Source organism: Dipodomys ordii, unplaced genomic scaffold (genome assembly GCF_000151885.1).
Source record: "Dipodomys ordii isolate 6190 unplaced genomic scaffold, Dord_2.0 Scaffold33, whole genome shotgun sequence".
NCBI classification, from domain to species: Eukaryota; Metazoa; Chordata; class Mammalia; order Rodentia; family Heteromyidae; genus Dipodomys; species Dipodomys ordii.
This window is the reverse complement of record NW_012267249.1, coordinates 5,094,993-5,121,221: the sequence shown is the minus strand read 5'-3', so window position 1 is coordinate 5,121,221 and position 26,229 is coordinate 5,094,993. Positions and strand designations below refer to the sequence as shown.

Sequence of the window (26,229 nt, the reverse complement as noted above, 5' to 3'; positions counted from 1 at the left end):
AGGAAAGGAGAGAGAAGAGTGAGAACATGTTGAACTAGATAAAACCAGAGCAGTGGGGAAGAAAAAGGCAGACTGAGTGTAAAGGACAAAAGGAGATGGAACCATGAGCTTCACAACCAGGCTGAAAAGGAGACAGGTCTAGTTGTAGGGAGGTCTAGGTGTGGGGAGCACATGCTATGTGGTTCTTACTGAACTGATGAGGGCCCTGGTGTAGCAGATGATATGGTAGGTGGAGAAAGACAGGTTGTGGTGCTCTTGGGAGGGAAGTGAAGTAGTCAGGCTGGAGTCTGGATTCTATCTGGTTTCCTACTGCTCAAAGCACAGGATGCTTTGCCAAGGGTCCACAAGGGCAGGTGCTCTGTTTTCAGTGGCCTACCTGGAGCCTGGGTTCAGGTATACTTCCCCTTAAGGACATAAGGCAGCGTCCCTGATCCTCTGCCCTAGCTATCTTTTCAAAATGCTTGGGATCAGAAGGGAAGACTCAAAGTGGTTTTGCTGGAAGCTCAGTGGCCACAATTGTGGCTCTGGTCCCCTAGAATGGGAGGGGCTGGAGGAAAACATTCTTAGGATGTTCTAGGTAGGTGTGTCCACTGAGGCTTTGTGAGGAACCTTCAACCAGTTCCAGGAATGCAGGCAGATAGATAAGCATGCCCTCTGCTGCCACCCTTGGTCCTTCAACCCAGGGCAGACTCATGAGGAAGAGGGCACCCTCTGGGCAGAAAGAAATTTTGCTTTAGAAGGCAGGAATGTTAGCTTCTGCAGCCAGAGGCACAAAGTTCCTGTCTATGTGACTAAGCCTGCCCCTCAGCACAGCCAATATAACATGGAATTTATGCTTATACTCCTGGCTCCCAGGGAGAGGTGAGAAACTAGATCGGAAGGAAATCCAGGATCCTCCCACTGGGACTGGCTGGCTCAGTGCTAGCCCAAGGACCCCCAGGCCCTGATTCTAGATGGGTAAACCTTGAGAGCGTGAAGTGAGGTGTTTTCATGCTTGAGTAGATTATTTTGAGAGGGCTCTCAAGTGAGAGTGCAGCCATTTTTCATGGGTCCAGAGACTTGGCCTCCTATCCAAGTTCTGCCACCCACATGCTGGGTTATTCTGGTTACTTGCATGACCTCTCAGTGGTCTATGTTCTCATATGAATAGTACACCAGGCCTCAGAATACCCCAGGGATCTCATGGGAAGTTGGCTCCTCCAGTTGGCTGACAGCACTTGAGATAAACATCAGGGACTGGGCCCTCCTCCTGGAGCTTTGCCATGGCCACTGGCCTTCAGCCAGAGGGTGGGGAAAGAGCCACAAGTCCTTGTCTGCCTTAGGCAGTGGCCAAGAGGGAATGCTTAGCACAGCACTACCTGGGAAGAAAGCACAGTTCAAAGACCCAGACCAACCACTGCCACAAATGTGCTTCCTGCAAACCATAAAGCTAGACCTGGCAGTGTATAGTGGGGACCTGGGGGGTGAGAGGAAGAGGGGGGATGTCTGACATCTCCTCAGTGTGAATACTGGTAGCTAAGTCAGTGAGACCCACCAGGCTAGGACTGGCAGGGCCTGAGCTGGCCCAGCCTGGACAGCTCCAAGAAAAGTATCTCTGGAACCTCATCTCATCTCATTGTTTCCTCATCTCCATGCCACCCACCCCTGGACACAGCAAGCCACCTCTAGGGTAATGACCATACATGTCAGTTGTAGCCCCCGAGGGCAGGAAATAATGCACAATGGTCTTTTTTCACCATTCCAACCACCACCATGCAATGGCGCACCTGAGCCTCAGCCAACATGACGTCCTGGATGACAGGAGGGCCTCGGGGCTCGCCATTCTCTAGTCGTACATAGGTGACCTGGTAGCCACGGATCTGGCCATGTTGCTTACTGGGAACAGGTAGCTTCCAGGAGACATGCACAGCAGTGGAGTTTAGCGGCTCTACCTCCACCTTCCGCGGTGGCCCACTGGGCACTGAGAGTCAAGTAGAGAAGGAAGTCAGGCTTGGTGGTATTGACCCTGGCTCAGGTGGGCACAGCAAACTCCAGTGCCTCCACATCCTATACTCCTAGGAAAAGCCCTAATGTAGTTTCCATGGGCTGGCTGTTCTAGTGATGAACCCTCTGCCTGTCATGGGGAAGCGGTCCCTCTGGCAGGACCACCTCCTTCCACCACCCTGGTAGAAGGGCAGACATGGGGAATAAATGAAGTACTAAGCCTTCAACCAACCAAAGTCAATACAACTTTTCATGGGTACCCATACCTTGTCAATGTCCATCCAAGTGGTAGTCCTATTGACTCTATTTATTAGTCTTTTGCACTTCTCTTCCCAATCTTAATCTCCCAAATCTTATGTAGGGCTGCTTTTCCTGTTTTGTTTTGCTCAGTCATAGGGCTTGAACTCAGGGCCTGGGCACTGTTCCTGAGCTTCTTTTGCTCAAGGCTAGTACTCTACCACTTTGAGCCACAGCTCTACTTCTGTTTTTCTGATGGTTAGATGTAAGTCTCTTGGACTCTCCCACCTGGGCCAGCTTGAAACAGATGCTCAGATCTCAGCTACCTGAGTAGCTAGGCTTATAGGCATCAGCCACCTGTGCCCAGCCTATTCTAGTAATTTAAGGCTTTAGCTGCTTCAAAGACTATTCGAAAGATGGAACTTGGGCCCAGGCTGCCTCAGCTATATCTCCCCAATTTGGACCATTAGGTCAGAACTGGACTTAAAGCCTGGGCTGGTGGAGGAAAGGTCCTGGATGTCTAGTTCCTAGGCAGTGTGCCTCCCCTGCCACCCCCCACTTGTGCCAAGGCTGCCTACCGTCTTCATCGGTGCGCACCAGCACTGGGCTGCTCTCAGGGCCAGGGCCCACATCTGTGTGTGCGCGTACCCACACCCGGTACTCCGTCCACTTCTCCAGGCCCACCAGGTCCCAGCTGGAATGCTCGCGGCTGATGCCATCCACCACATGCCGCCCGCGGTCCTCGCCGTCCACTGCCTCATAGGCCACGGAGTACTGGGTGATAACGCCGTTGCGGCTGTCTGCCGGGGGCGGGACCCAACTTACCCGGATGGTGGTAGAGCCCACGCTCACACATGTCACCTTCTGGGGAGGGGCGGAGGGGGCTGGGGAAGACAAATGGAGGGGAAGCAGGCAAATGGAGGGTGGGAATCATGGACATGGCAACTGAGTCACAAGGGACTAGAAACTCACCCAGGCAGGCTACCCCACGTGCTGCAATGGCCATCCAGGGTCCCTCCAGGCAGATTGCCACTGGAACAGCCTGACTCCTTCTGAACTACAGGCTCTTCCATCTCTCCCTCTGTCTTCCCAACACACACACACACACACACACACACACACACACACACATACACACACACACACTTTTTTTTTTTGGGTCCGTTCGTGGGGCCTGAACTCTGGGCCTGGGCACTGTCCCTCAGCTCTTCAGCTCAAGGCTAGCACTCTACCACTTGAGCCATAGCGCCACTTCACTTCCGGCTTTTTTCTTTTTGCTTATGTGGTGCTGAGGAATCGAACCCAGGGCCTCAGGCATGCAAGGCAAGCGCTCTACCAGAGCCACCTTCCCAGCCGCCCCCCACACACTTCTGATAGTATCTCCTCCAGATGTATGCCATCTTGCACAAAACGTACATAGTATCAAATACATATCATAGCATGGAGAATATAATTCTTCTTCTCTTTGGAGAACAAGTGGTTCAAAAGGCTCTTTGGATGTAAGGCTGCTTTAACCTGTGTCTGTCTGTGAGCCTGAGCTCAGGTAACTGAGGAAATAGAAGGCTAGACACAAAGGTAGCCATTTATCCCCTCAGGTTTGGAGAAAAAGTACCCAACAGAAGTGCTCCCAACTCAACAGGTCTCTTGGGGGATCAGGAGGCAGTGTCTTCTGTGTCCAACATTCCCAAACACTCTGCACACTGAAAATATCACTGCCAAAGCAAATGCATCCTCACTATCTCAAGTTCTGTCACTACCTCTAGCCCAGGTGACTTCAGCAGCTCTAACTCATTGGTCTCAGCCCCGCTTCTCTCCTCTCCATGGTTATGGCCATGCTCTGTATAGTACCACTCCTCCAAAATTATGACCTCCAACCTTCTCTACCATCTTGTCCCAGCTCAGCTGCTCTAGGACCCCAGTACCTCTACTCTTCATTCCTTAGGTTGGTCGGTCTATCTATTCATCCATCTCTGCCTTTACTGTCTTTAATATTCAGCTTTCATGCCAAGATCTACCAGCTCACCACTCTCCCCAACTAACTCTCTTACCTACTCATCTGTCCACCTCTGCTGGCCTGTACAAAACATGAATGAAGCAGCACTGAGTAGAATAGGCTGCTTGTCTGGATCTTCTTAGTGGTTTCCCCTGGGACTTCTTGCTGCATATTGGTGTCTGCTCCCTGCCTGGCTCATTCTGCTACTTAATATAGGATGTGACTAACTTTTTCCACACTTTCAAACCTACAGATTCCAGAATAAAGTCTCTTTTTCTCCAGAGGAAATCAAGCTTTCCAACAGCAGCTCACACCATTTCTAGCTATCCAAACCCATCCACTTACCGACATTCTCTCCTAAGAGTGGTGCTGCCATGTCTATAGCCAAGCTCTCTCATTACTCATGCCCTGCCTCCTTCCACCTCCAGAGATTCTACCAGTTAAACTGTATCTTTTTCTTCTTGTGTGTGTTTGTGCATGTGCAGGTACTGGTGCTTCAACTCAGGACATGTTCTTGCTTAGCTTTTACGCCCAAGACTAGTACTCTAGCATTTGAACTATACCTCCACTAGTTAATTAGAAATAAGAGTCTCACAGACTTTTCTGCCAGGGCTAGCTTAGATCTATAGTCCTCAGTTGTTGGCCTTCTGAGTAGCCAGAAGTAAGAACAGTCATTAGCCACCAGCATCCAGCCTTAATCTGTCTCTTTTCTGTGTTCCCTGTTTTCTCCTACTGACTCTCAACAGCATTTAAATATATTCAAGACCTTCTTCCTACCTTAAAAGAAAGCCCCATATTCAATGCTAAAGTGTCCCTCTCCAGTTACCATGCTTCCCTTCATAGCTGAACTTGACATCCTCGGGGCTTGCTGTCCTACTTCCTCATTTCCCATAGTCCCCATGCTACTCTTAACTCTTATCAGGTCCCCTCTTCCACCCACTAGATTCAGCAAGAAAGGAAGGCCTGAATACCTCTGCTCCTGTCTTACTCCAAAGCAGCAAGAGTAGGTCTACTTCTCAAAACAACTTTCAATTTCCAAGACACTACATGTTCTTGGATTTAGTCCCATTTCGTGTCCTCCCATCCCCCCTTAAGTACCTCTGTCTTTGGACAGCACACAGCATCTTTTTTTTTGGGGGGGGGTTCTGGTTGTGGGGCCTGAACTCTGTCCCTCAGCTCTTCAGCTCAAGGCTAGCGCTCTACCACTTGAGCCACAGTGCCACTTCCGGCTTTTTTGTTTTTGCTTATGTGGTGCTGAGGAATCAAACCTAGGGCCTCATGCATGCAAAGGCAAGCGCTCTACCACTGAGCCACCTTCCCAGCCTAGCACACAGCATCTTGAACTGCAAGTTCTCCAAATTAGGTAAACGTGTGTGTGTGCATGCACGCGCGTATGCGCACGTGAGCTGGTATTAGAGCTAAAACTCAGGGTCTCATGCTCTTGCTTGGCTTTCTTGTTTGCTACTGGCACTCGACCACATGACCCACACCTTCAGTGTGGCATTTTTCTGGTTAACTGAACATCAAGTCTTGCTGACTTTTCTACAAGAAAACTAGGCTAATTTCAAATTGAGATCCTTTCAGGCCTCAGTGTCCTGACTAGGATTACAGGTGTGTGTCACTGGCACCCAGTAAGGTGCCCTCTTTATATTTATTTCCTAATCTTGTAGTAGTATGCACTTCTCAGATCTCATATATCAGAACCAAGATATACCTGGTTCCTGATCCTTCTCTTTCTTTCCCCCAGTCTCAATCCATCACCAACTCCTGGATAACTGGTATACCAGACAACTCTTTAATCACCACCACCTCAACCTCAGCCGAGCCATCATCCTTTGCCTAGGCCAGTGTGCAAAGGCTTCTGAGTGATCTCCTGATTTTGTGTGAGCTTCCCTATTCACACTCAACACAGCAGCCAGAGCCAGTGCCCTCTGTCCCCAGGCTCTTACTGCTATGGATCCAGCCGTTGTTCTAGCCACAGTGCTAAGGCCTCTGGCCCTGTGTTATCTGTTCCTCTTTTTTTCCTTTTTTTTTTGTCGGTCGTGGGTCTTGAACTCTGGGCCTGAGTGCTGTCCCTCAGCTCTTCAGCCCAAGACAAGCACTCTACCACTTGAGCCCCAGCCTCTTCCGGTTTTCTGAGTGGTTTATTGGAGATAAGAATTTCACAGCCTTGAACCCTTAGATATGTCTTTTAATGTTTTTTCTTTCATGCATGTGTTTCTAATGCATTTATAAGATTATCTCTTTGTTGCTTTGTATGTCCCTCCCCCACAGTATAACCCCTGCTTTCTCTATATTTGATATCAGTATAACTTGTGGAGGAGATGGTGAAAAACCAGTTGTTTAAGGATACAGGTGGACCTGATGCAACAATGAGAAGTACAAGTTGTCATGCCCAAAACGAGCTTTACAATGAGGGGGGGGAGGAGGGGAGGAAAAGGATTGGGATTGGGGGGGAGGCTGGGAAGGGATGTGAAGGGTAAACAAAGGAGGAGGCTGCAATTCTTGGTAAGAAATGTACGCATTATCCCGCCCATGTAATTGTAACCCCTCTGTACAGTATGTTCACAAATAAAATAAAATTAAAAAAAAAAAAAAGAATTTCACAGCCTTTCCTGCCCCGGCTGGCTTTGAAAGAGATCCTCAGATCTCAGCCTCCTAAGTAGCTAGGATTACATGCATGAGCCACCGGTGGCTGGCTTTGGTTCTTGTTCTTACCCAGTCAGCTGCCACTTTCAGGCCTCAGTGATTTTTACCTCTATGACCCCTCGCCAGGGGAGGTTTCCATACTATCATCTCTCTACCTGGTGATCTTCTTAATCCTACTTCGCACCAATGCAATTAAAAGCTCATTTGGGTAATAACATGTGGGTTCCCTGCCTTACTTAACTGTAGAGTCCCTGTGGCAGAGGCCATTCTGTCAGCTCTGTACTACTCATAGGGCCTGGTTCCCAGCAGGCATATTGCAGGTGTGCTTCAAGAATGAATCCATGAACCCAAGGTCACAGGCAGTCTCTAGACATCACTGGTTCATACACAGTCCTAAACCATAGGAATTTCACAGATACTGTCATGTTTAGGGCTATCATATGTGGTTACCTTCTCAATCACATCAGCCAGCCACACCATGGCCACAAAAATCAAATGCCATCAGATGATTACACAGTATCTTGCCCAGAGTCTCTCACAAACATAGCACCGAATGGTCTGTCATCTTCATCTGGTGAACTACACAGACCCATTCATAGGACCAACAGGGTCATCACAATTACCCACAGTAACAGTTACAAAGGCCATACCCATGATCCACTGGCACAGATATAAGGCACCAGCCGACCAGGTATAGTCAGGTGTAGGCTCATAGAAGTTGCACATATAGAGGCTGGGAAGGTTGCTCAGTGGTAGAGTGCTTGCCTTGCATGCCTGAGGCCCTGGGTTTGATTCCTCAGCACCACATAAGCAAAAAGAAAAAAGCCGGAAGTGGCACTGTGGCTCAAGTGGTAGAGCGCTAGCCTTGAGCTAAGAGCTGAGGGATAGCGCCCAGGCCCAGAGTTCAGGCCCCATGACCGGACCCCCTTCCCCCAAAAAAGAAGTTGCACATATACATTCATACTGTCAGTCTCACACATGCAGAATATAACACCTCATGCCACACAATCACCACACAAATGACATGGTTCCTCAGGTAGACATGGAAGCATGTTCTATGCAGTCACATTATCATAGACTTGTCCCTAAGCACAGTGACCTCAGGGAGATAACACAGCTCACAAGTAAGCAGTATGAGAAAGGGGATGGGGAAGATGAGATGTAGGGCTATGGAAAAGGAAGACAACTGCCAAAGCAGGTATGAGATATGGCAAACCCACTAAGTCACTGGTATGACCCAACTGGAGGGAGGTCAGAGAACAAAGATGAGTCACAGATATAGAACTTACCTGGGCAAGAGGGAAAGGAGAAAGGAGGCTGGGCAGAGAGTGTAGCAGCCTCCTGGTCACAGACTAGGGAAGACTTACCTGTCCTTTGCTTAGGGTCCAGACTCAGCCCAGATGAGAGACCAATACTGGACCCAATATTCATTCATGTGATCAGAGGGGAAGTTGTGTGCATGTGTGTCTATGTGAGTGTCCCAGCCCAGGTGTGACAGTAGTGGCCTCCGGAGACACTTACTGGACTGTGCTGTGCGGGCCTCTATGGTGGGCGTGAAGACGCCCACCCCCATATCCGAGCGGGCGGCCAGCTGGAAGCGGTACAACGTGTCAGGCTTCAGGTCCTCTAGAGTGTAGGAGGAGGTAGGGTCGAAGGTCACCTTGTGCTGGAAGAGCAGGGGGCACGCACTCACTGCTTAGACCTCAAAGGCCATCAGAGACTGTTCCCCACGTGGGCTTCCACTTGTCCTCTGTGAGCCCACCATGGCTATAGGAGGCAGACCACAAGGTCATGTGGAACCCACAAGGAATACATGACCTGGCCCACACCACAGGTGACTCATGGACCACAGGCCATAGAAGCCACCAGGGATACATGGCCCTAAGGGAACTTCAGGGTTCTGCCATTACCAATTAACTCACAGAGCCCAGGAGAACCACAGGCAAACCTTAGGAACTCTGCCTCAAGCACAGGAGTGGCAAGTACTACAGAATTACATAAGCCACAGACGCCACAGAAAAAGCAGTCTGTACCCACATGAGCCACAAAAACCATGACAGCCTGTCTGGGGACACCCACCAAAGACCCTCAGGAACAGAGAACCCGTCCTTCCCCCACCGTGTCCCCTATGGCTCACCTGTTGGCCTTCATCCTCTGCTGCCCAGTACACCAACTCATACTTGATGATACGCTCCTGTGGGGGCAGCAGCCAGGAGAGTTGGATCCTGGTGTCCGATTCAGCCTCTGCTTGGAAGTCTGCCGGCTGTGCTGGCACTGTAATACCCATTGCAGGTTCTGTCAGCTTTGCGACGCCCCAAGGGTAGGGGCACCCAGGGAAAGAGAAGGGGCTCCACACACTCTCTCTCATCCTGTATCCCAAGTGCCCTTATCCTCCCTCAGCTCTCATTCGCACAGCCTGAGGGAGGAAGGGCTCCACCACAGCCTCTCTGCAGCCCATCCCAGTGCCCAGTCCCACCTACCTCCCTGCTGCGTCTTGACCTGGATGGTGGGGCTAGGTGGGCCATCGCCCACAGCAGTGAAGGCAAGTACTCGCAGGCTGTAGGTGATGCCAGGCAACAAGCTTCCCACAGTGGTAAGGAGCCCCGCATCAGTATTGTGCTTATGCCAGGCACTCAGGGGGCGGCGCGAGTCTGGAGTATAATAAACTCGGTATCCCCGCACCAGGCCGTTGGGCTCCTCAGGTGGCTCCCACTGCACCAGCATGGTGCTGGCACTCAGCATGCGAGCCTGCACACGGCGTGGAGGGCTGGAGGGAGCTTGCTCACCCGTGCGTGCTCGCACGGACTCACTGGGTGGTCCTCGCCCAATGCTGTTCACCGCCAGCACTCGGAAGGCATATTCTGAGAAAGGGCTAAGGCCACCGATGCTGTAGCGGGTAGTGGCTACCCCATCTACCTCCTGAAAGGGGCCCTCTGTGCCAGCTGCACGGTACTGGATGCCATAGTAGGACACAGGCTCCGCGTTTCCAGAGTCCCAGGTCAGAGTGACGCTGGTGGCAGTTGTCTCTGTTACCAGAAGATCAATTGGAGGCTTTGGCAGAGCTGGGGACAAAGTATAACACTTAGGACTTCCCGAGGTCCTGACCTGGGAAGCAATCCTACCCTTGAGCATCATCTATAAGCATGTGACCATAGCCTATCTTGAAGACTAGCACCTAGAAGGGTACAGTAAATCAGGCCCACTGGTACTTCTGGGGAGCCTTGGGTCATACCCAATGCAAGTATGTAACAAATTGGCCTACTACCTAGTAACAAATAGACTCAGAGGTGGTATGTTCTTTGAGGTCCCATGATGATGGAAATCAATCATCCAGACTAGATAACAGACACAATTCTGTAGCTTACCTATTCTTAATCTGGTAGCAAGTGTTTAACAAGTGTGTGGGAGGGAGATATTTCCTAAGGGGCTGGCCCTAGAGTTTAGAATGAGAGATGGGGCTACTAACATACTCCATAGATTGGGTCAAGTGGAAGGTAGAGAAATCTCAGATACACAATCATCCAATGAATAATTATGGATTTCCCGCTAAATACCAGAAAATGCATGGGAGAAATAGTGCCACAGAGTGACATTCTTGTCCTCATGGAGTTTATACTCCAGTGAGAGAATCAATGAACAAGTTGATGATAATCATGTACAAAGACAGCAGGAAAAGGTTGATGAGATACAGAAAAATCCACACAATCTCCTTAGGTGGGGTGATTGAGGAGGGAAAGTGTTACAGCTTGAGGCATGAGGGGAGTAGAGCCAGTGACAAGAAGGGCTGGGCAGGAAGGGAGCAAGGCAAACTGAAAACATTGTATAGCAATGCATGCTAAGGACAGAAGGCAAGCTAGCCTTAGGGGACCATGGTAAAAGTCCTAACCTTTATCCCAAGAGCAATGAGTCACTGACAGTTGTTTCTCCCTTTTTGAATGGAAGGATCAAGGGTGAATAAATACAGCAGTGATACTCACTAGACACTATGTTGAAAATGAACTATACAACTTGAGGGTGGGATGGGAGGGAGGAACTGGGAGAGAACAAGGGAAGGGGTGACATTGTCCAAAAAGGAATGTACTCTTTACCTGACTTACTTAATTCTAACCCCTCTGTGTATCACCTTTTGAGTAACAATTTAAAACAGTCAAAATAAAATACAACATGGGAGTGACATGGGCTGGAGGATAGTTCAGTGGCATAAGTGTTTGCCTACCATACATGAGGCCCCGAGTGTGTTCCCCATCACTATGCAAAAGATGGGGGGCAGGGAATAACATGATCCTAGTTCGTATCTTAAAAAGATCATTGAAGGGCTGGGAAGGTGGCTCAGTGGTAGAGCGCTTGCCTTGCATGCCTGAGGCCCTGGGTTTGATTCCTCAGCACCACATAAGCAAAAAGAAAAAAGCTGGAAGTGGTGCTGTGGTTCAAGTGGTAGAGCGCTAGCCTTGAGCTGAAGAGGTGAGGGATAGCGCCCAGGCCCAGAGTTCAGGCCCCACAACTGGACCCCCCTCCCCCAAAAAAAAGATCACTCAAGTTGCAGAATCGAGGATGGATAAGAGGCAGGCAAGAACAGAAGCAGGGTAACCAGTAAAGTCTATCATATCTGTATTATGTACATATGTCTGCTCCTAGGACTCCATGAACAGAGAACCCCAAACCCTAAATAACTACTTTTTCTTTTGGTCAGTCGTGGGGCTTGACCTCTGGGCCTGGGCGCTGTCCCTGCACTCTTCAGCTCAAGGCAAGCGCTCTACCGCTTGAGCCATAGCCCATTTCCAGTTTTCTAGTGGTTTTATTGGAGATAAGAATCTCATGGATGTGCCTGCCCAGGCTGGTTTTGAACCTCGATCCTCAGATCTCAGCTTCCTGAATAGCTAGGATTACAGGCGTGAGCCACCGGCACCCAGCTAAATGACTATTATTTTACCATGTTTCTAGGATGCTGTCCAGTCCAAGAGTCTGGTACTTTGAAGTAGTTGGGAAGAGGCCGAAGATTCAGATCACCTAGGTTTAAGTCCTCGCTCTGTCATTTACTTCTGTGTGACTCTGGGCAAATAATGTAGCCTTTCTGTACCTTAGTTCCTTCATTTACAGAACATATAAGAGCATCTATTGCCCAGACTAAAGCTAAAACAAGATAAAATAAACTGTATTTATCAGCATGATGTCTGCAACTCAATATGTGCTAGCTATTGTCATTAAGGCTATGAACAACAGAAGCCCCTCTTCCTCCAATGGTATAGAGGAGCCAAGACAGGGCACCCAGAAGAGGGTAATGATGGACACCTTTATCTTGTCTATGCCCATCGTAGCCAGCTTTTACTCATTTGCTATAGGAGCTAGGATTTCTTAGAAGCCTCCGTGACAGGGAATGGTACCAGCTGTGGCAGGTACCTGGTTTACTTACCTTTCACTGTGACCTGGGCTGTGGCTTCTATCATACCCAGCGAGGAGATGGCCACACAGGTGTAGTTGGCAGAGCGTACAACATTGCTGAGCTCCAGCACATTGCGGCCAACTGGCATCTCATCCTCCTTGGTGAGCTCCTCAGCCCCCATCATCCACTTCACATAGGGCATGGGCGCACCCACTGCCACACATGTCAGGTTCACACTGCCACCAGGCATCACCTCCTGGCTGCTGGGAGGGATGGAGAAACGAGGAGCCACACGGCGCACTGCAGGAGGAGGGAGAGAGACACTCATAGGCTAGGTAGGACACGAGTTTGGAAGGAAGGGCAGGGGCCCCTCATCCAGGAAGCTCCTCTTGTCAGAGCCAAGCCCATGCTCAGAGACAGGAGGGGTGGTGTCCCTGGACCCTGGCTCACCATATCCCACCCCACTTTGGGGCTACAAGTAGTTCCTGCACTCAGGGACCATCTGGAATAGCACATCTTAATGAAAGTTCTTATAATCAAGTTCCCATTTTATAGCCTGAGACATTGAGGCCCAGAAAAATTCTGTCTATCCAGGGCCACAGACAGAAGACTCAGTGCAAGGTCCAGGCCTGGTCAAGGCCACAACCTAGCTTACTTCTGACCCCCTCCCCATGCATCTCCAGAGGGACCAGCTGGGGTACCAGAGAAATCCAGGCCCTAGGGTCAGGGTCCTCACAGCATGGTTGGGGCAGAGCAGTCCTCTACCTCCAGGCCAAGGGAAAGAGAAATGGCATGACCACCTGCTGGGCCTCAGCTGTGCTTGAGGTACAGCCTGGAACCCAGGAGGGCTGGGCCAGGGCAAGGGGTGAGGCGGGCCAGGGACGTGGTCTGCGGGCAGGATGGGCATGACGATGGCAGTAACATGATGAGGGCACCGAACAGATGGCATTCTGTGCCAGTGAGCAAGGATCTCAAGAGGGAGGGTGGCTGTGTTTGGACACAACTCCCCACCTTAGACTCCCCTGGCCAGAAGTTGTCCTCAACTTCTCAGTCCAGGGTGCAGCCTGGGAACACCCCCTGAAATCACAAGCTTGGTACAGACATTTGGAGCATGCAGAGAGAGGGGAAGACAGACAAGACCTAGCTACACGCAGGCATGTGTGGCATGCAGACAGGTCATGCAGCTGCTGGGCAAAGGCTCGGGTGTGTCCTAATGGGTACCGTTACACATAGGACTGGAGAAAGCAGACAGTGAGACTAAGTGACCCCAGGGCACTATGAGACACAACTTTCCAAGAAGCCTTGCTGGAGAGACGACATGCAGAGGACCGGTGATACCCGATCAGGAGCAACTCATACAGTCCTGTATCACAGCATCAGAGCTGAAACACTGGATCCAACCTCTGACCTAACTACATAAGGGTCAAACTGAGGCCAAGAGTCAAGACATTCACTAAGTCACCGGATGGTGCTAATACCATTCACTGCCTAACTTTCAAATCTTATTTATTTCTCTCCAAATACATGGGTAACTATTTCTAAAATACAAGCCACCACTTCGCTCCTTGGGTTACAAGTGGATGCCATCTTCACTGGTTTTCCTGCATTGTATCATCTTCTGTGCCCCACCTAATTGACTTCCCATAAACAGGTGGCAGAAATCTGCCACTCCTCCATTTAACAAGCTCCCGCATGGTTTCCAAATGCACCTTTACCAGCTTATGAGACCTTGCACAGCCCTTGTTTCCAATACTTCTGTGGCCTGCTTCACTCTGAGTCCTCTAGAGAGAAAAACACTGGAAAGACACAGGAGAGGGGCTGGGAAGGTTGCTCAGTGGTAGAGTGCTTGCCTTGCATGCCTGAGGCCCTGGGTTCGATTCCTCAGCACCACATAAGCAAAAAGAAAAAAGCTGGAAGTGGCGCTGTGGCTCAAGTGGTAGAGTGCTAGCCTTGAGCTGAAGAGCTGAGGGACAGCGCCCAGGCCCAGAGTTCAGCCCCCACGACCGGACCAAAAAAAAAAAAAAAAAAGACACAGGAGAAGCTGGGCACTGGTGGCTCACACTTATAATCCTAGCTACTCAGGAGGTTGAGATCTGAGGATCATGGTTCAAAGCCAGCCTGGGCAAGAAGATCTGTGAGACTCTTATCTCCAATTACCCACCATAAAACTGGAAGTGGCACTGTGGCTCATGTGATAAGAGTGCTAGCCTTGAGCTTAAGAGCTTAGGAACAGTACCCAGGTCCAGAGTTCAAGCCCCACAACCAACAACAACAACAAAACGGGAGAATGCTTAAGAACAAAGGTGCCAACAGTGGAGAGCAAACAGCCTGACCAAACTGAATACCCAACACTAGCCCTTCCCAATATCAAATCTACTTCTACAATTTTTAAAGTTTTTAGTTTTGTAACACTAGAGAGTCCTTATTCTGTTTACATTAGTTTAAGTGGACTGTGTGTGTGTGTGTGTGTGTGTGCGCGCGTGCGTGCTTGCCATTCCTGCGCTTGAACTCAGGGTTTGGGTGCTATTCCTGAGCTTCATTTGCTCAAGGCCAGTGCTCTACCACTTGAGCCACAGCTCCACTTTTGTGTTTGTTTGTTTTTAGTAATTTATTAGAGATAGTCTCAGGAAATTTCCTGACTAGGCTGGCTTTGAACTGCGATCCTTATATCTCAGTCTCCTGAATTGCTAGTATTACAAGCATGAGCCACTGGAGCCCAGCTTAAGTAGATGTTTTTTATCATCTTTCCTAAATGCCAGTAATCAAGGATGATGATAATGTGTCACAAGTTCAGTATTTCTCATAGCAGAGAACAGGTGGCTTCAGGGTGATGACTGGCAAGAGCCCCTTTCAAGAACTCCCTTCAGCTGGCACAAGGAGTGGTACAAATAGGCTGCTGCCAGTCTGGGCTCTGGAGCTAGCCCAAGGGGCAGGTGCTGGGAGGTGAGGCACAGGCTGTGTGCAGACATAAGACCAGGCCTGCTGAGGATGAGTTCCAGAAGGAGAAGAAACTGTAACTGACCCAGTCTCTCTGTCATTTTGGCCAGTTGCTCCTTCTACTCCCTGTTGAGAAGTACGGTTAACAGATTCAAGAGAAAACCATTCTCAAGCACCACAGTGGCCAGAGGCTCCCATGCCATTGCCTCATAAGCACAGATAAGGGGAGACAACAACACTGACATTTTTTTTTTGCCAGTCCTGGTGAACTCAGGGGCTAGGCACTGTTCCTGAGCTTCTTTTGCTCAAGGCTAGCACTCTACAACTTGAGCCACAGTGCTACTTCTGCTTTTTCTGTTTATGTGGTACTGAGCAATCAAACCCAGGGCTTCATGCATGCTAGGCAAACACTCTACCACTAAGCTACCTTCCCAGCCCACACTGACACTTTCATATACCACCTTCAAAAATATAGTAGATTTGTGTGGTGAAAAGCTTTAGAGCCCTGGCTAACAAGGCTTTGGGGCTAAAGCCAGTAGGAAATGCAGCTCCATCTGGTATAAGAATGGGACTTTGAGGGAGGAACTGGTGGCTCACATCTGTAATCTTAGCTATTTAGGAGGTGGAGACCTGAGGATCACATTCTGAAGCTAGCCTTGGCAGACAAACCCAAGAGACACATTTCCAATTAACTAGTAAAAAGTGAGTATGGGCTGGGAAGGTGGCTCAGTGGTAGAGCGCTTGCCTTGCATGCATCAGTCCCTGGGTTCGATTCCTCAGCACTACATAAGCAAAAAGAAAAAAGCCAGAAGTGGCGCTGTGGCTCAAGTGGTAGAGTGCTAGCCTTGAGCTGAAGAGCTGAGGGATAGTGCCCAGGTCTAGAGTTCAGGCTCTGCGACCGGACCCGCCCCCCGCCCCAAAAAAAGTAAAAAGTGAGCAGTAGAGGTATGGTTCAAGTGGTAAGAGTGTCAGCTATAAATGGAAGGGAAAAAATCATTAAATTAAAACTAACCCGCTACCCCCCCCCGCCAAAACCAACTAGACAGTTTGTGCCAGGGAACTTTCAGGGAAGGCTGCTAAGGCTGGAAGTTTAACGCTGGTCAGTGATGAATCCTAAGATCAGGTCTCAGATGGCAGAAGCAAGAGACCCAGAAGGAGGAAGCGGGTGCTTGACCAATAAACCTTAGATCTGTATCTAGTCAGTCCAAAAACTTAACTGGACCTAACCCCCAAACACTCCTAGAAGACTTTGTGAATTCACTTTGTGAATCAGCCCTGAAGGTCAGGCCAATGTCCTGGGACACTCCTTCAAAACCTTCAACCTCAGCCACTGTCCAAAAAAAAAAAAAAAAAGCCCTTTGGGAAATGATGCTAAGAATGCTTTTTTCTTCTTTTTTTTGGGGGTGGGTGGGTGGGTGTCAGTCCTAGGGCTTGAGCTCAGGGCGTGTGTACTGTCCCTGAGCTTTTCACTCAAAGCTAGTACTCTACTACTTCCAGTTTTCTGGTGGTTAATTGGAGATAGGAGTCTCACAGACTTTCCTGTCTGGACTGGCTTCTTCATCCTCAGATCTCAGCCTCCTATGTAACTAGGATTACAGGCATCAGCCACGGGTGCCTGGATCTAAGAATGCTTTTCTTTTCCCCTCTTCTATGTGTAGGTGGCAGGTGGCACTCCAGTGGCTGGGGGTGCATGTGAGGTTACTTAGGGGTTTCCCAATACCAGGCAAGGGTCTTAACCCCAGAGGCCCCTGGGGGCATTGTTTTTACTCTTTCACAAAGAAACCACATGCAAGGAATCTGGAGTTCAGTTTCTTAAAATTCACATACCACTTCCCTGTGGGCTGGGAGGTCAGAATGTCTGAAGGGTGGAGGGAATTTCTTGTTGTCCCAAGCACCAATGGGGCCCTGTGTCCTAGGCCTGTCTGGAGAGCCATCCCCATGCCAACAGCCAGGAGTGGCTGATGCCTCACTGATGACAGCCCCACCATCTTCCTCCTGCTGTCACAAGCACAAGGCCTCCAAAAGGAGCTGGACTCACCCTGGCCTCAGTCTATTGACAGAAGCAACAGCAGGGAAGGAAAAACTGGAGCTGGGAAAAATGCACTTAGGGTCTAATCTCAAGCTCCAACAATGCCGGTCTATTACCGTTCCCTGAGTATCCTTAGTGCTGACATTTTATAGACAATTTCCAAAACAGGGCCCTGCCATTTCTGGATTATATTTCAGCTATAACTTTTAAGTCTAATTATTTGCGCTGACAACCCCCTATAATAGGGCGGTGCGGCGCCCAGAGGCATCAGCATTCAGTGGAGTGACAGCCTAATCGCAGGGGGAGGCAGCCCCGCAATCTGCATTCACTCGCGGAAATTTCTCTGATGAAAATAACACAACATTAAGGAGGGGATAAGGGGCAGGATCCACTGTATCAAGATAAAATAACTCTTTAATAAATAACCTTGTGGCTGCCGCAGAGCAGTAATTAAATGCTGGCGCACCCAGCACACAGTTTTAAGTAAAGCTGGAAAAATGTAAGATGCAATTATCAGCGCCAAACAAATTACCAGCCTGGCAAATCCCCCTGGAATATTTAGAAACTCATTTCTCCTTCCCATTAAATATTTGTGCATGTGCTTATTTTTGGTGGGACCACAGTGTGGGTGGAGTGGGGGAAGGGAAGGGACAAAGGACCCAGAGGGTGGGTGAAGGGGCGTTGGAGAAGTGGCTGTAGGCTGGGCTATCTGCTGATGACTGTTTTCTGACCATCCTGGCAGATCCGCCTGGTCAGCGAAATGGTGTAACTGAAATGTCCCAGAGCTCAGGAGTGCATATAGATGCATACTCATAGCTGATATTTGAGCCCTAGGATGCAGCCTTCCTCCTGACAGAATCCTCTCCCTCCTAGAGAAAACTCAAGCCACCAAGCATGATGCAAAGAGGACTAAGTGGCTTGGGTCTGCTCCCTAGGGCTATGCTTCTACCCTGAATTCCAAAGTCCAGTGGATATGCAAATGACCACTAGACACTAGCTGGCCCTACATTGAGGGTAGAGGCCTGGCTCCAAGAAGAGACAGGAAGGGCTGGGAAGGTGCCTCAGTGGTAGAGCGCTTGCCTTGCATGCCTGAGGCCCTGGGTTCGATTCCTCAGCACCACATAAGCAAAAAGAAAAAAGCCAGAAGTGGTGCTGTGGCTCAAGTGGTAGAGCACTAGCCTTAAGCTGAAGAGCTGAGGGATAGGGCCCAGGCCCAGAGTTCAGGCGCCATGACCGGACCCAAAAAAAAAAAAAAAAAAGAAATAGACAGGAAAAACAAACCCCAGTGGGATTGCTTTAGAATAGGCTAGAGGGTGTCTCCAAGAAGCCCTACCTACCCAACCCAAAACTAAGTTGGGTTTTTTCCAGGCTCCCATAAGGCCTTGCCAAGTTACAGTTGCCTGTTTATTCGTTCCAAGTGTAAGTAACCTGGGTCTGAGTGCTCAGCACTAGTGATTGGATAGGGATGAGGACTACTGGCTGGTTGACAGAGCAAATACACTTTACCCTCTGAAAGACACAGAGGCAAGCTGGGAAGCTCAGGCAGAGGGGCAGGTGGGGTGATATTCATTTGAATTTGACTGAAAAAAAGTTGACATTGGGGATTACTCAGTGAGCCAAAATGATGACCCTTGCTCTGGGTCATGGACACCAAGCTCCTGAGGTAGGTCAAGGCTCATCTCAGCCAGCCCTAGTGTGCCTCACTGAGGCTTGCTGAAGCTCTGGGAGGTCTCCAGGCCAGGGTAGACATTGCAGACTCTCAGAGGAACAACTCACTCTATATAAGCTTCTTCCTTGTGTCTTCAAGTTAATAGTAGCTTTGCTTAGCGGAATGGCAAAGGTCACAGAATCCCCCTCCCCACCAATTACATGTCAAACACTATAGCTCTACAGTTCCTTCAGACTATAACTTCCCCAGCTATCCTGAACACTACCTGGAACAGATAGCTCGCCTAGCCTGAGTGCAAAGGTGGAGTGCGATCCTGGGCCATGCACATGCCTGCCCAACAACTCTACAGGTACAGGAGAACCTGGCTAAGGGAACATGCAGACACATGGTGCATCAAGGACTCAAGCAGCAGAAACATGCAGGGCAGGGGCCTGCCCACCCATCCCTGGTCCTGCCTGCCAGCCCAAACAGTGATGAGCAGAGGCCAACAGGCGGGCAGGCACAGCAGGAGTGAGCCTGAGGAATCTGACCGAGCCCGCTGGTCCCTACTGACGGGCATATCCCGTTGACAGACGAACTGTAGATGGATAAGAAGTGAAAAGGACCAACCTTCTCGCTGATCTGAGAGATGAGAGTTTGGGTTGATGGCAGAGTGCGATGAGGATGAGGAGGGAATAAAAAAAAGACAAGGAGAAACACAGAGAGAGTAAAAACAGGCCAATCTTCATCTGCCCACACAGCACGGAGACAAGACAAGACTCCTGTGTCCCCTTGCACACACATGTGCACCCAAGTGCACAATGACCACGCTGCTCACAAAAGACTCAGGACTTATGGAGGACACAGTGGACAGGGCTGGGGCCCACCAGCAGGTGCCAGGGACGCCAAGGGCAGAAGTGGACACCAAGGGTGGAAGGAGAGCATGGGCCAGTCCCCATACCCTCATACACACCCCACAGCTCAGACAGACCCAGTGAACTGGACTGGACTCGGGTCAGAGTCCACCCAACCCACCAGCCCGTCAAGGCACATAAGCCCCTAGACCCCCAGCAGCTTGAGGAAGCCCCCATCTGGGTGCCTGTGAGGAGAAGGTCTGCGGTATTGCCCCTGCCTTTTTTAGGCAGCTGTGGTCCAGCAGCCAGGTCTCTGTAGAGAATGAGAAGGGTGGTGGCCTCGATACAGGTAGGCCAGGCTCTGTGGAAGGCAGGACTCCACCCTGGTCCTGGCAGCTGTATGGTGAGAACTGAAGGAGAGACACTGTAGATGGAAGGAGAGAATGAATCACTCAGGAAAAGAGTCAGATGGTGACAGAAAGAGGCTGGTCCTCTTAGCATGCCTGGGCCTGCTAGACTGTGGGTGGAGCTGCGGGCAACTGTGAACAAAGTCAGACATAACTGCAGGATGCATCCCCTACTCAGTGCTAGTCTAACAACAACAGAGGACAACTGACCCTCATGTGCTCCCGGTATGCCTGGCACTAAGCCAGGAGCTTTATGAATACTATATTGTCCCATGGAACACAGCAGTACAAGGAGGAAGTAAGAGCCCTGAGTTTGGGGAGCAGAGAAGGGATGTGAAGAAGACACTGAAGCTAAATCTGAAGAGGAGATGAGGCCTAGGAGCTAATGGACACAGAGGGAGGAGAGAGACCAATGGAGACAAATGCCAATGAAATTTACTGATCCAGAGCAGAGGGGCTCTACAGGGTAATTTGCCCCTAGATGGCATGTGGCAGTGCCTAAATAGTGTGGTTATATAGACTGGCTTGATTAAGGGCTGTCACTACTAGCTAATCAGCCAGGGATGCTCTAAGCATCCTACTTTGCACAAGAGAGCCCTCTGTAACCAAGAATTACTTAGTCTACGGGCTGCAGACCATACCAACCCAAATCCAGAGACTCAGGCCCTGACAAGAGCTAGGACCTAGCCTTCTACTTCTGCAGGGAGAGGAGGGACAGATGCCATTATGAAAGGAAACCTCAAAGCTCTGTGCTAGGAGACAGGTGGGTTCTAGCCAGGGTGCTGGTACTAGGGGCTCGTCCATGGCTGTCCACCATAAACAGGGCTCCAGAAAGCCGGTGGTCAGTATGACATAGACTAGCTGGGGCTGAAGGACTGCCAGCCCTGCTAGAGACAAAAGGCAAGAGACTTTGCCATATATAAGATGAGAAAGTATGGGAAATCCTGAGGCAAGGGTCTCAGGGAGCTGGACTTTTTAGCTGTGTAGAAATTTTCTCAAGCAATAGGATCTGGGGACAGAAGATTAGGAAGTAGTCCTTAAAAATCAGGGCCCACAAATAGGGAGGGGGAGACAGGACAGCAGAAACTAGGCTGGCTGAATTAGCATCCCTGGCAAGAAGAGCCCCTACATTCCCTGCTAATGGATCTCGGGAATGGAGCCAGCAGGATAAATTCAGAGTGGTGGGTGAGAGATGGGCCATGGGAGGAACCATTTGGATCCTGTCTAAGCCCACTGTGCAGATGATGGGGCTCTGTAGACAAAGATGCTCCAGCTGGTGGAGGTTAAGACTTCCTTTTCCTTTGTCAGTGTCCCCACTGCTAGTTTAAGGCCACCTTGAAAGATAACCACCTACCCTATCTCCAGGGCTAGAGCTAGCATGACTGACATCGGACAAGGTTGCTCAGCTAGGAGGATGACACAGGTTCTATACATCTTGGATCTGGGCCTTCTCTTGTTTCAGAATTGCCTCTGGCAGCTCCATCACCCCAAATAAGCCCATATGGCAATACCCAATCAGCTGGCCTGGGATAGTGTCTCTGCTGGGCCTCTCCTCTCATTGGTACAAACATATACAGACAGGGTTGCCTAGTTGGGGCCTGAGACCTCTACATTCTCAATCCCTCAGTGTTTTGGGAAAGGACCCAGTCAAGGGGGGGTCAAAGGAGTTAAGTCATTGCAAAGGCTCTTTCCCGCTATTAATCTGAGATTTGCCTCCTGTCCCTCTATCAAATGTTCAGCTTAGATCAGAGTGAAGGCTGTGCTGTTTGTAACTCTACTCTACTCAACCATTTGTGCTCCTGGTTTCTCTGTCCTCAAATTGTTGCCAAAGACAGGTACCAAGTCAGCTCAACAGAACCTTGGTGAGGACACCTGATAACAAGGTGGGCAGTGGGGACTTCTATCCCATACCCACACCCACGAAGTGACTTCAATTGTCTGGGGCACAGTTTCTCCATCACAAATGGCTCCTCAGCTTGACTGGGTCACTAAATGGGCTAGCAGCCAGTGGTCTCTTCTGAACTACCCTGTGTCCTGGTACACAGCAGGTAAGTATTATTGCTGACAGTCTAATTCTATCTGCTCTGAGTAAGCAAGGCTGACCAAATGGCCCTAAAGACCAGGGCAGTACACTGTCTTGTACTGTAGGGCCAATGGGACAACCCCTTGAAGAGCTATATTAAAATGATTGACTGCAAGGAAGCTGAATTCCTTTCCTCTACAAATCCCAAGTAGAAACAGTTTCTTTTTCTTTTTTTTGGGAGGGCCGGGGGTGCTAGTACTAGAGCTTCAACTCAGAGCCTCTTGCTCTGGCCACATCTCCTGTCTGCCTTTTTTTTTTTTCTTTTGCTGAGCAGAGAAAGAATCCTGTGGACTTTTCAAGGTTCTGGCTTCAAACCTTGATCCTCTAGATCTTAACCTCCTGAGTAGGCAGGATTAAAGGTGGGAGCCACTAGCATATGGCCAAGACAGTTTAACTATCCTTCCTTCAGGAGGGCTGAGGGAACAGCAGGTGGGTAGAAAAGGTTTCATGACTCTTCCTGGGAACTGTGCACACCAACCCTGTTCTCAGGAAGGGGCAAGGTGGTCAGTTTTATTGTCTTTGGGCTGTAAGTAGGATAAAGACTGGATACCCCAAAATGGTTTCCATTCCCCTCTGCTGTGTACATAACTTTGAAAAGCACAATATCTTCTTAGTTCCTATACGGAACACCCAAACAAACATTTGTTGCTCACCCATGGTGATCCAGAGGGGTTCACAGCTTCCTCCGCCTGACCACCCACATGAGGGGTCTGGCTGATGATGGAAAACAATAGGTTCCTCCTAGAAGGGTTCAGGGGACAGGTTTACCTGGTCCCATTCCTGAGACCTGACTGATCTAGAGTGAGTGGCCCTGGAGCCTAAGATAGGTATGAGGGCAGATAGAAGGAAAGCCAGGCCACACCTGCACACTAACACACAACATATGTGCCTGTACACACACACACACACACACACGCACACACACACACACACACACACACAGAGAAAAGTCTGCTGGGAAGTCTCCAGACTCCCACAGGGCTCTAGGTATGAGGGCAGATAGAAGGAAAGCCAGGCCACACCTGCACACTAACACACAACATATGTGCCTGTACACACACACACACACACACACACACACACACACACACACACAGAGAAAAGTCTGCTGGGAAGTCTCCAGACTCCCACAGGGCTCTGCGCCCAGTCAGCAACAACCTAGAAGAGATACAAATGCTCCCAGGGGTGAGTGTAGGGGTTGTTTGTGTGTTTCCCCAAGGACCTGAAGGGAAGGAAGGCAAGTAGTGGCACACGCTTGGTGTCTGCCCAGTGGGAGCTGCTGCTGTGGCTGCTAGTGCTGCTGCAGAAAGAGGAGGAGAAGGGGAGAGACAGGGCCCCAGGCAGTCTCTCAAGTATTTGCATCCAGGGCTCCAGGCAGAATGCCTGGCAAATACAGCTCAGCTCTAAAGTAATAGGAGCCGGCACTGCTGGGTTCTTACCTCGCACATACAGGTTTGCAGGGGCTGAGTACCGTGTGCCTGCGGAGTTGGTTGCCACACACTCGTACTTGCCTTGGTCTGACTCCTCACTGCTCTCAATCTGCAAGGCACCTGTGGGGACACCAGAGGAGAGGTCAGCCATGGCACATGTTGAGCATAGCCTGAAACATGGTGCTCTTGACAGCATGTGTAGCTGTGCTGAGCAGCTGTTGCAGCTCACCTGGGCTGTCCTGTACCTGTGCTGCTTCCAGGAAGCTCACCTACACAAGCCAAATGGCCTCTGGGCTAGAACCCAGGGTAGTACTTGGTGCACAATCTCTGATTCACCAGGGGCTAAACCTCACCCTTAACTGGAGTGTCCCATCTCCTGATTCTCTAGAAGAATCATCAGTAATCATCTCTTGGACCCATATCCCTGCCAACCTCCAGACCTATAGACCTGGAAGCCCTCATTGGGCAAAAGCCTGACACTCTGCCACCAGAAGGAAGGAAGGGGCTTGTCAGAGAAAGCCTCTGCTTCTAGCCCCCATCTTCTCCACCCACTCTACCCCCGCCCCCTGTAGGCCCCACCCATTCCGGCTCCTCTTCTCTGCCTGGTCCCCATTAAAGTGCTTCGACCCACCACAGCTTCTGCATAATTCAGGAGGGTAATGGAGGCTGTAGTTCTCACTCAGACCAGTGCCCTGAGGGGCTGCTCTGGCCACAGGCGGACAGACAGGAGCCAGGAAGGGGGTGGGGTGGGGTGAGGAAGGCAGCTGAAAAGGACCCTCCCAGAGGGTGGAGGAAACCTGGGCTTGGGCTTCATGCTGGCAAATCCAGGTAAGGAAAGCCCAAGGTGGAAGATCATTTCCCTTTGTCAAGCCCCAGCTCCAGCAGTAAACGCTTGAAAAAAACTGTGAAAGCAAACTGGGCAAGCTGTCTGTGACAGTGAACCCCATGGCACAAACACCAATCCCCTCCCTGGAACAATTTGACAGACAATTACACCCACACAGGACAGTCCAACGGACAGTTATTAGCCCCCACAGGACACAGTCTGACAGAAAATCACCTCCTGCACAGAACAACTGAAATGATTCTAACAGCCCCAAACTCCCACCCCAGGGCCACAGCTGAGGATCACACCTACACAGGACGGATAGAAGTTGCCAAGCCCACCTAGCTGGACTGAATAGGAATCACAGGAAGACTTCCAAGCAATGCTCTCACATACGAGGGCCAAGGAGAGACCACTATGTGACCAAGGTATAGCTCTTCATGATGGTCCACCTTCTACTATCTACAACCTGGCAAAAGCTATGAACACTAGAACATCTGGGAGCTGGAGGTGGGGCTAGAAGGGATGTCCATCAGTGCGCAAGGATAAAGTGATGGCCTATCTCTAGAGTCTTGACTTCAGCTCACTCCCATTGACATCAAGGATTATCAGAACCCAGTGGACATGCCAAACACCCATCTACTGTAAGAACAGCCCTGACAGGCAACCAACAGTTATGTTTATGGGATGGATGGACATTATTACAGAAAATGTTCATTCAAGCAGGTGAGGGTCAGGCCCCTGGCTGGTGAGGGCTGCCCTCAGGTCAGTTTATTAGGGGTATCAGGGATATGGGTGGCTGTCACCGAAGGCTAGGAGCAGGACGTAGTACCTGGGTAGGATTCTAGTTCACAGGAGAAGGAAGCTCTCCTGCGATGAAAGCCTAAGACTGGTTAGGAGACCCAACACAGACCTTGTACCTATTTGCACAAGGAAACTGCCAAATCTGGTACTGGTGTCAAGCCCTAGCATCAGAGAATGCTGGGTCAGCAACTGTTGATCGGATGTACAAGGGAGTCCAGAGGGGTGGGGGAGGATCCAAAGAAAAGGGAGTTTTGTCCTGAGGGAGGGATGACAAGATGTCTCAAAAGAAGCAACTGCTCCTACTAGCCTCAATTTCTATTCTGAGAAGGCCGACTTCAAACTCTAAACTCAACACTGAGGAATATCAGAAAAAATGATAAGCTATCATTTTACAGGGGGTCTGCATATGGCAGACACAGTTCAGATCCTCACTTTTTTTCCTTGAGGTCTCATGGACTTGTGGGTAGGTGCACCTAATTCAAAGAGAAGGAAACAGACTCCTGAGAGAGTTTCTCTGAAGGTCACAGAGGTGGTAACACTTAAATCCAGAACATTAGTAGTCCAGAGTCTGTTCATCCTAACCACTAGATTTCAGAGTCCTGTAGTCAGGCAGCACCAAGCTGATAGATCAGGTGACCTAGTTATGCTGGAGCTTGTTTACTTCCCTGTGTCATCTCAAGTCTTAAGCACTGAATGTTCCTCCCAGTCCTTGCTGGGCTGAAGGGATTTAAGGGCTGACCCTCATTCAACTACAGGACCAAAATATTATAGGGGAAGTCAAGTAATAGTTGAGGTCTTCAAGAAAAAGGAGGCTTTTGTGGAGAAAGGCTTGGTAATGCTCTTCAACCTCAAAGGAAGCTTCTCTATCGATGTCAGCTCAGGGGACAGGTTGGCCCTCACTGGGGGGATTGATTTAGTCCTTTTTGTGTGGCTTGCCTGGAAGGCCAGGGCAGCAGGGCTCGCCATGGC

The 26,229-nt window shown here is 50.0% G+C and overlaps 1 protein-coding gene across 4 annotated transcripts in view; it reads right to left on the bottom strand.

Moving 5' to 3' along the window:
* Window positions 1–26,229, bottom strand: part of Ptprf (protein tyrosine phosphatase, receptor type, F) — an 81,673-nt gene that overhangs the window by 21,307 nt on the left and 34,137 nt on the right. For 2 of the 4 annotated variants that reach the window (XM_013016896.1, XM_013016897.1), the window contains exons 6-12: window positions 23,640–23,750; window positions 12,273–12,542; window positions 9,343–9,924; window positions 9,000–9,136; window positions 8,384–8,528; window positions 2,799–3,104; window positions 1,767–1,960 (exon numbers count right to left, since the gene is read on the bottom strand). In XM_013016896.1, the coding sequence (XP_012872350.1) occupies window positions 1,767–1,960; window positions 2,799–3,104; window positions 8,384–8,528; window positions 9,000–9,136; window positions 9,343–9,924; window positions 12,273–12,542; window positions 23,640–23,750 (1,745 nt within the window). The remainder of the gene's footprint in view (window positions 1–1,766; window positions 1,961–2,798; window positions 3,105–8,383; window positions 8,529–8,999; window positions 9,137–9,342; window positions 9,925–12,272; window positions 12,543–23,639; window positions 23,751–26,229) is intronic. The other 2 variants (XM_013016898.1, XM_013016899.1) reach the window with 1 other exon arrangement.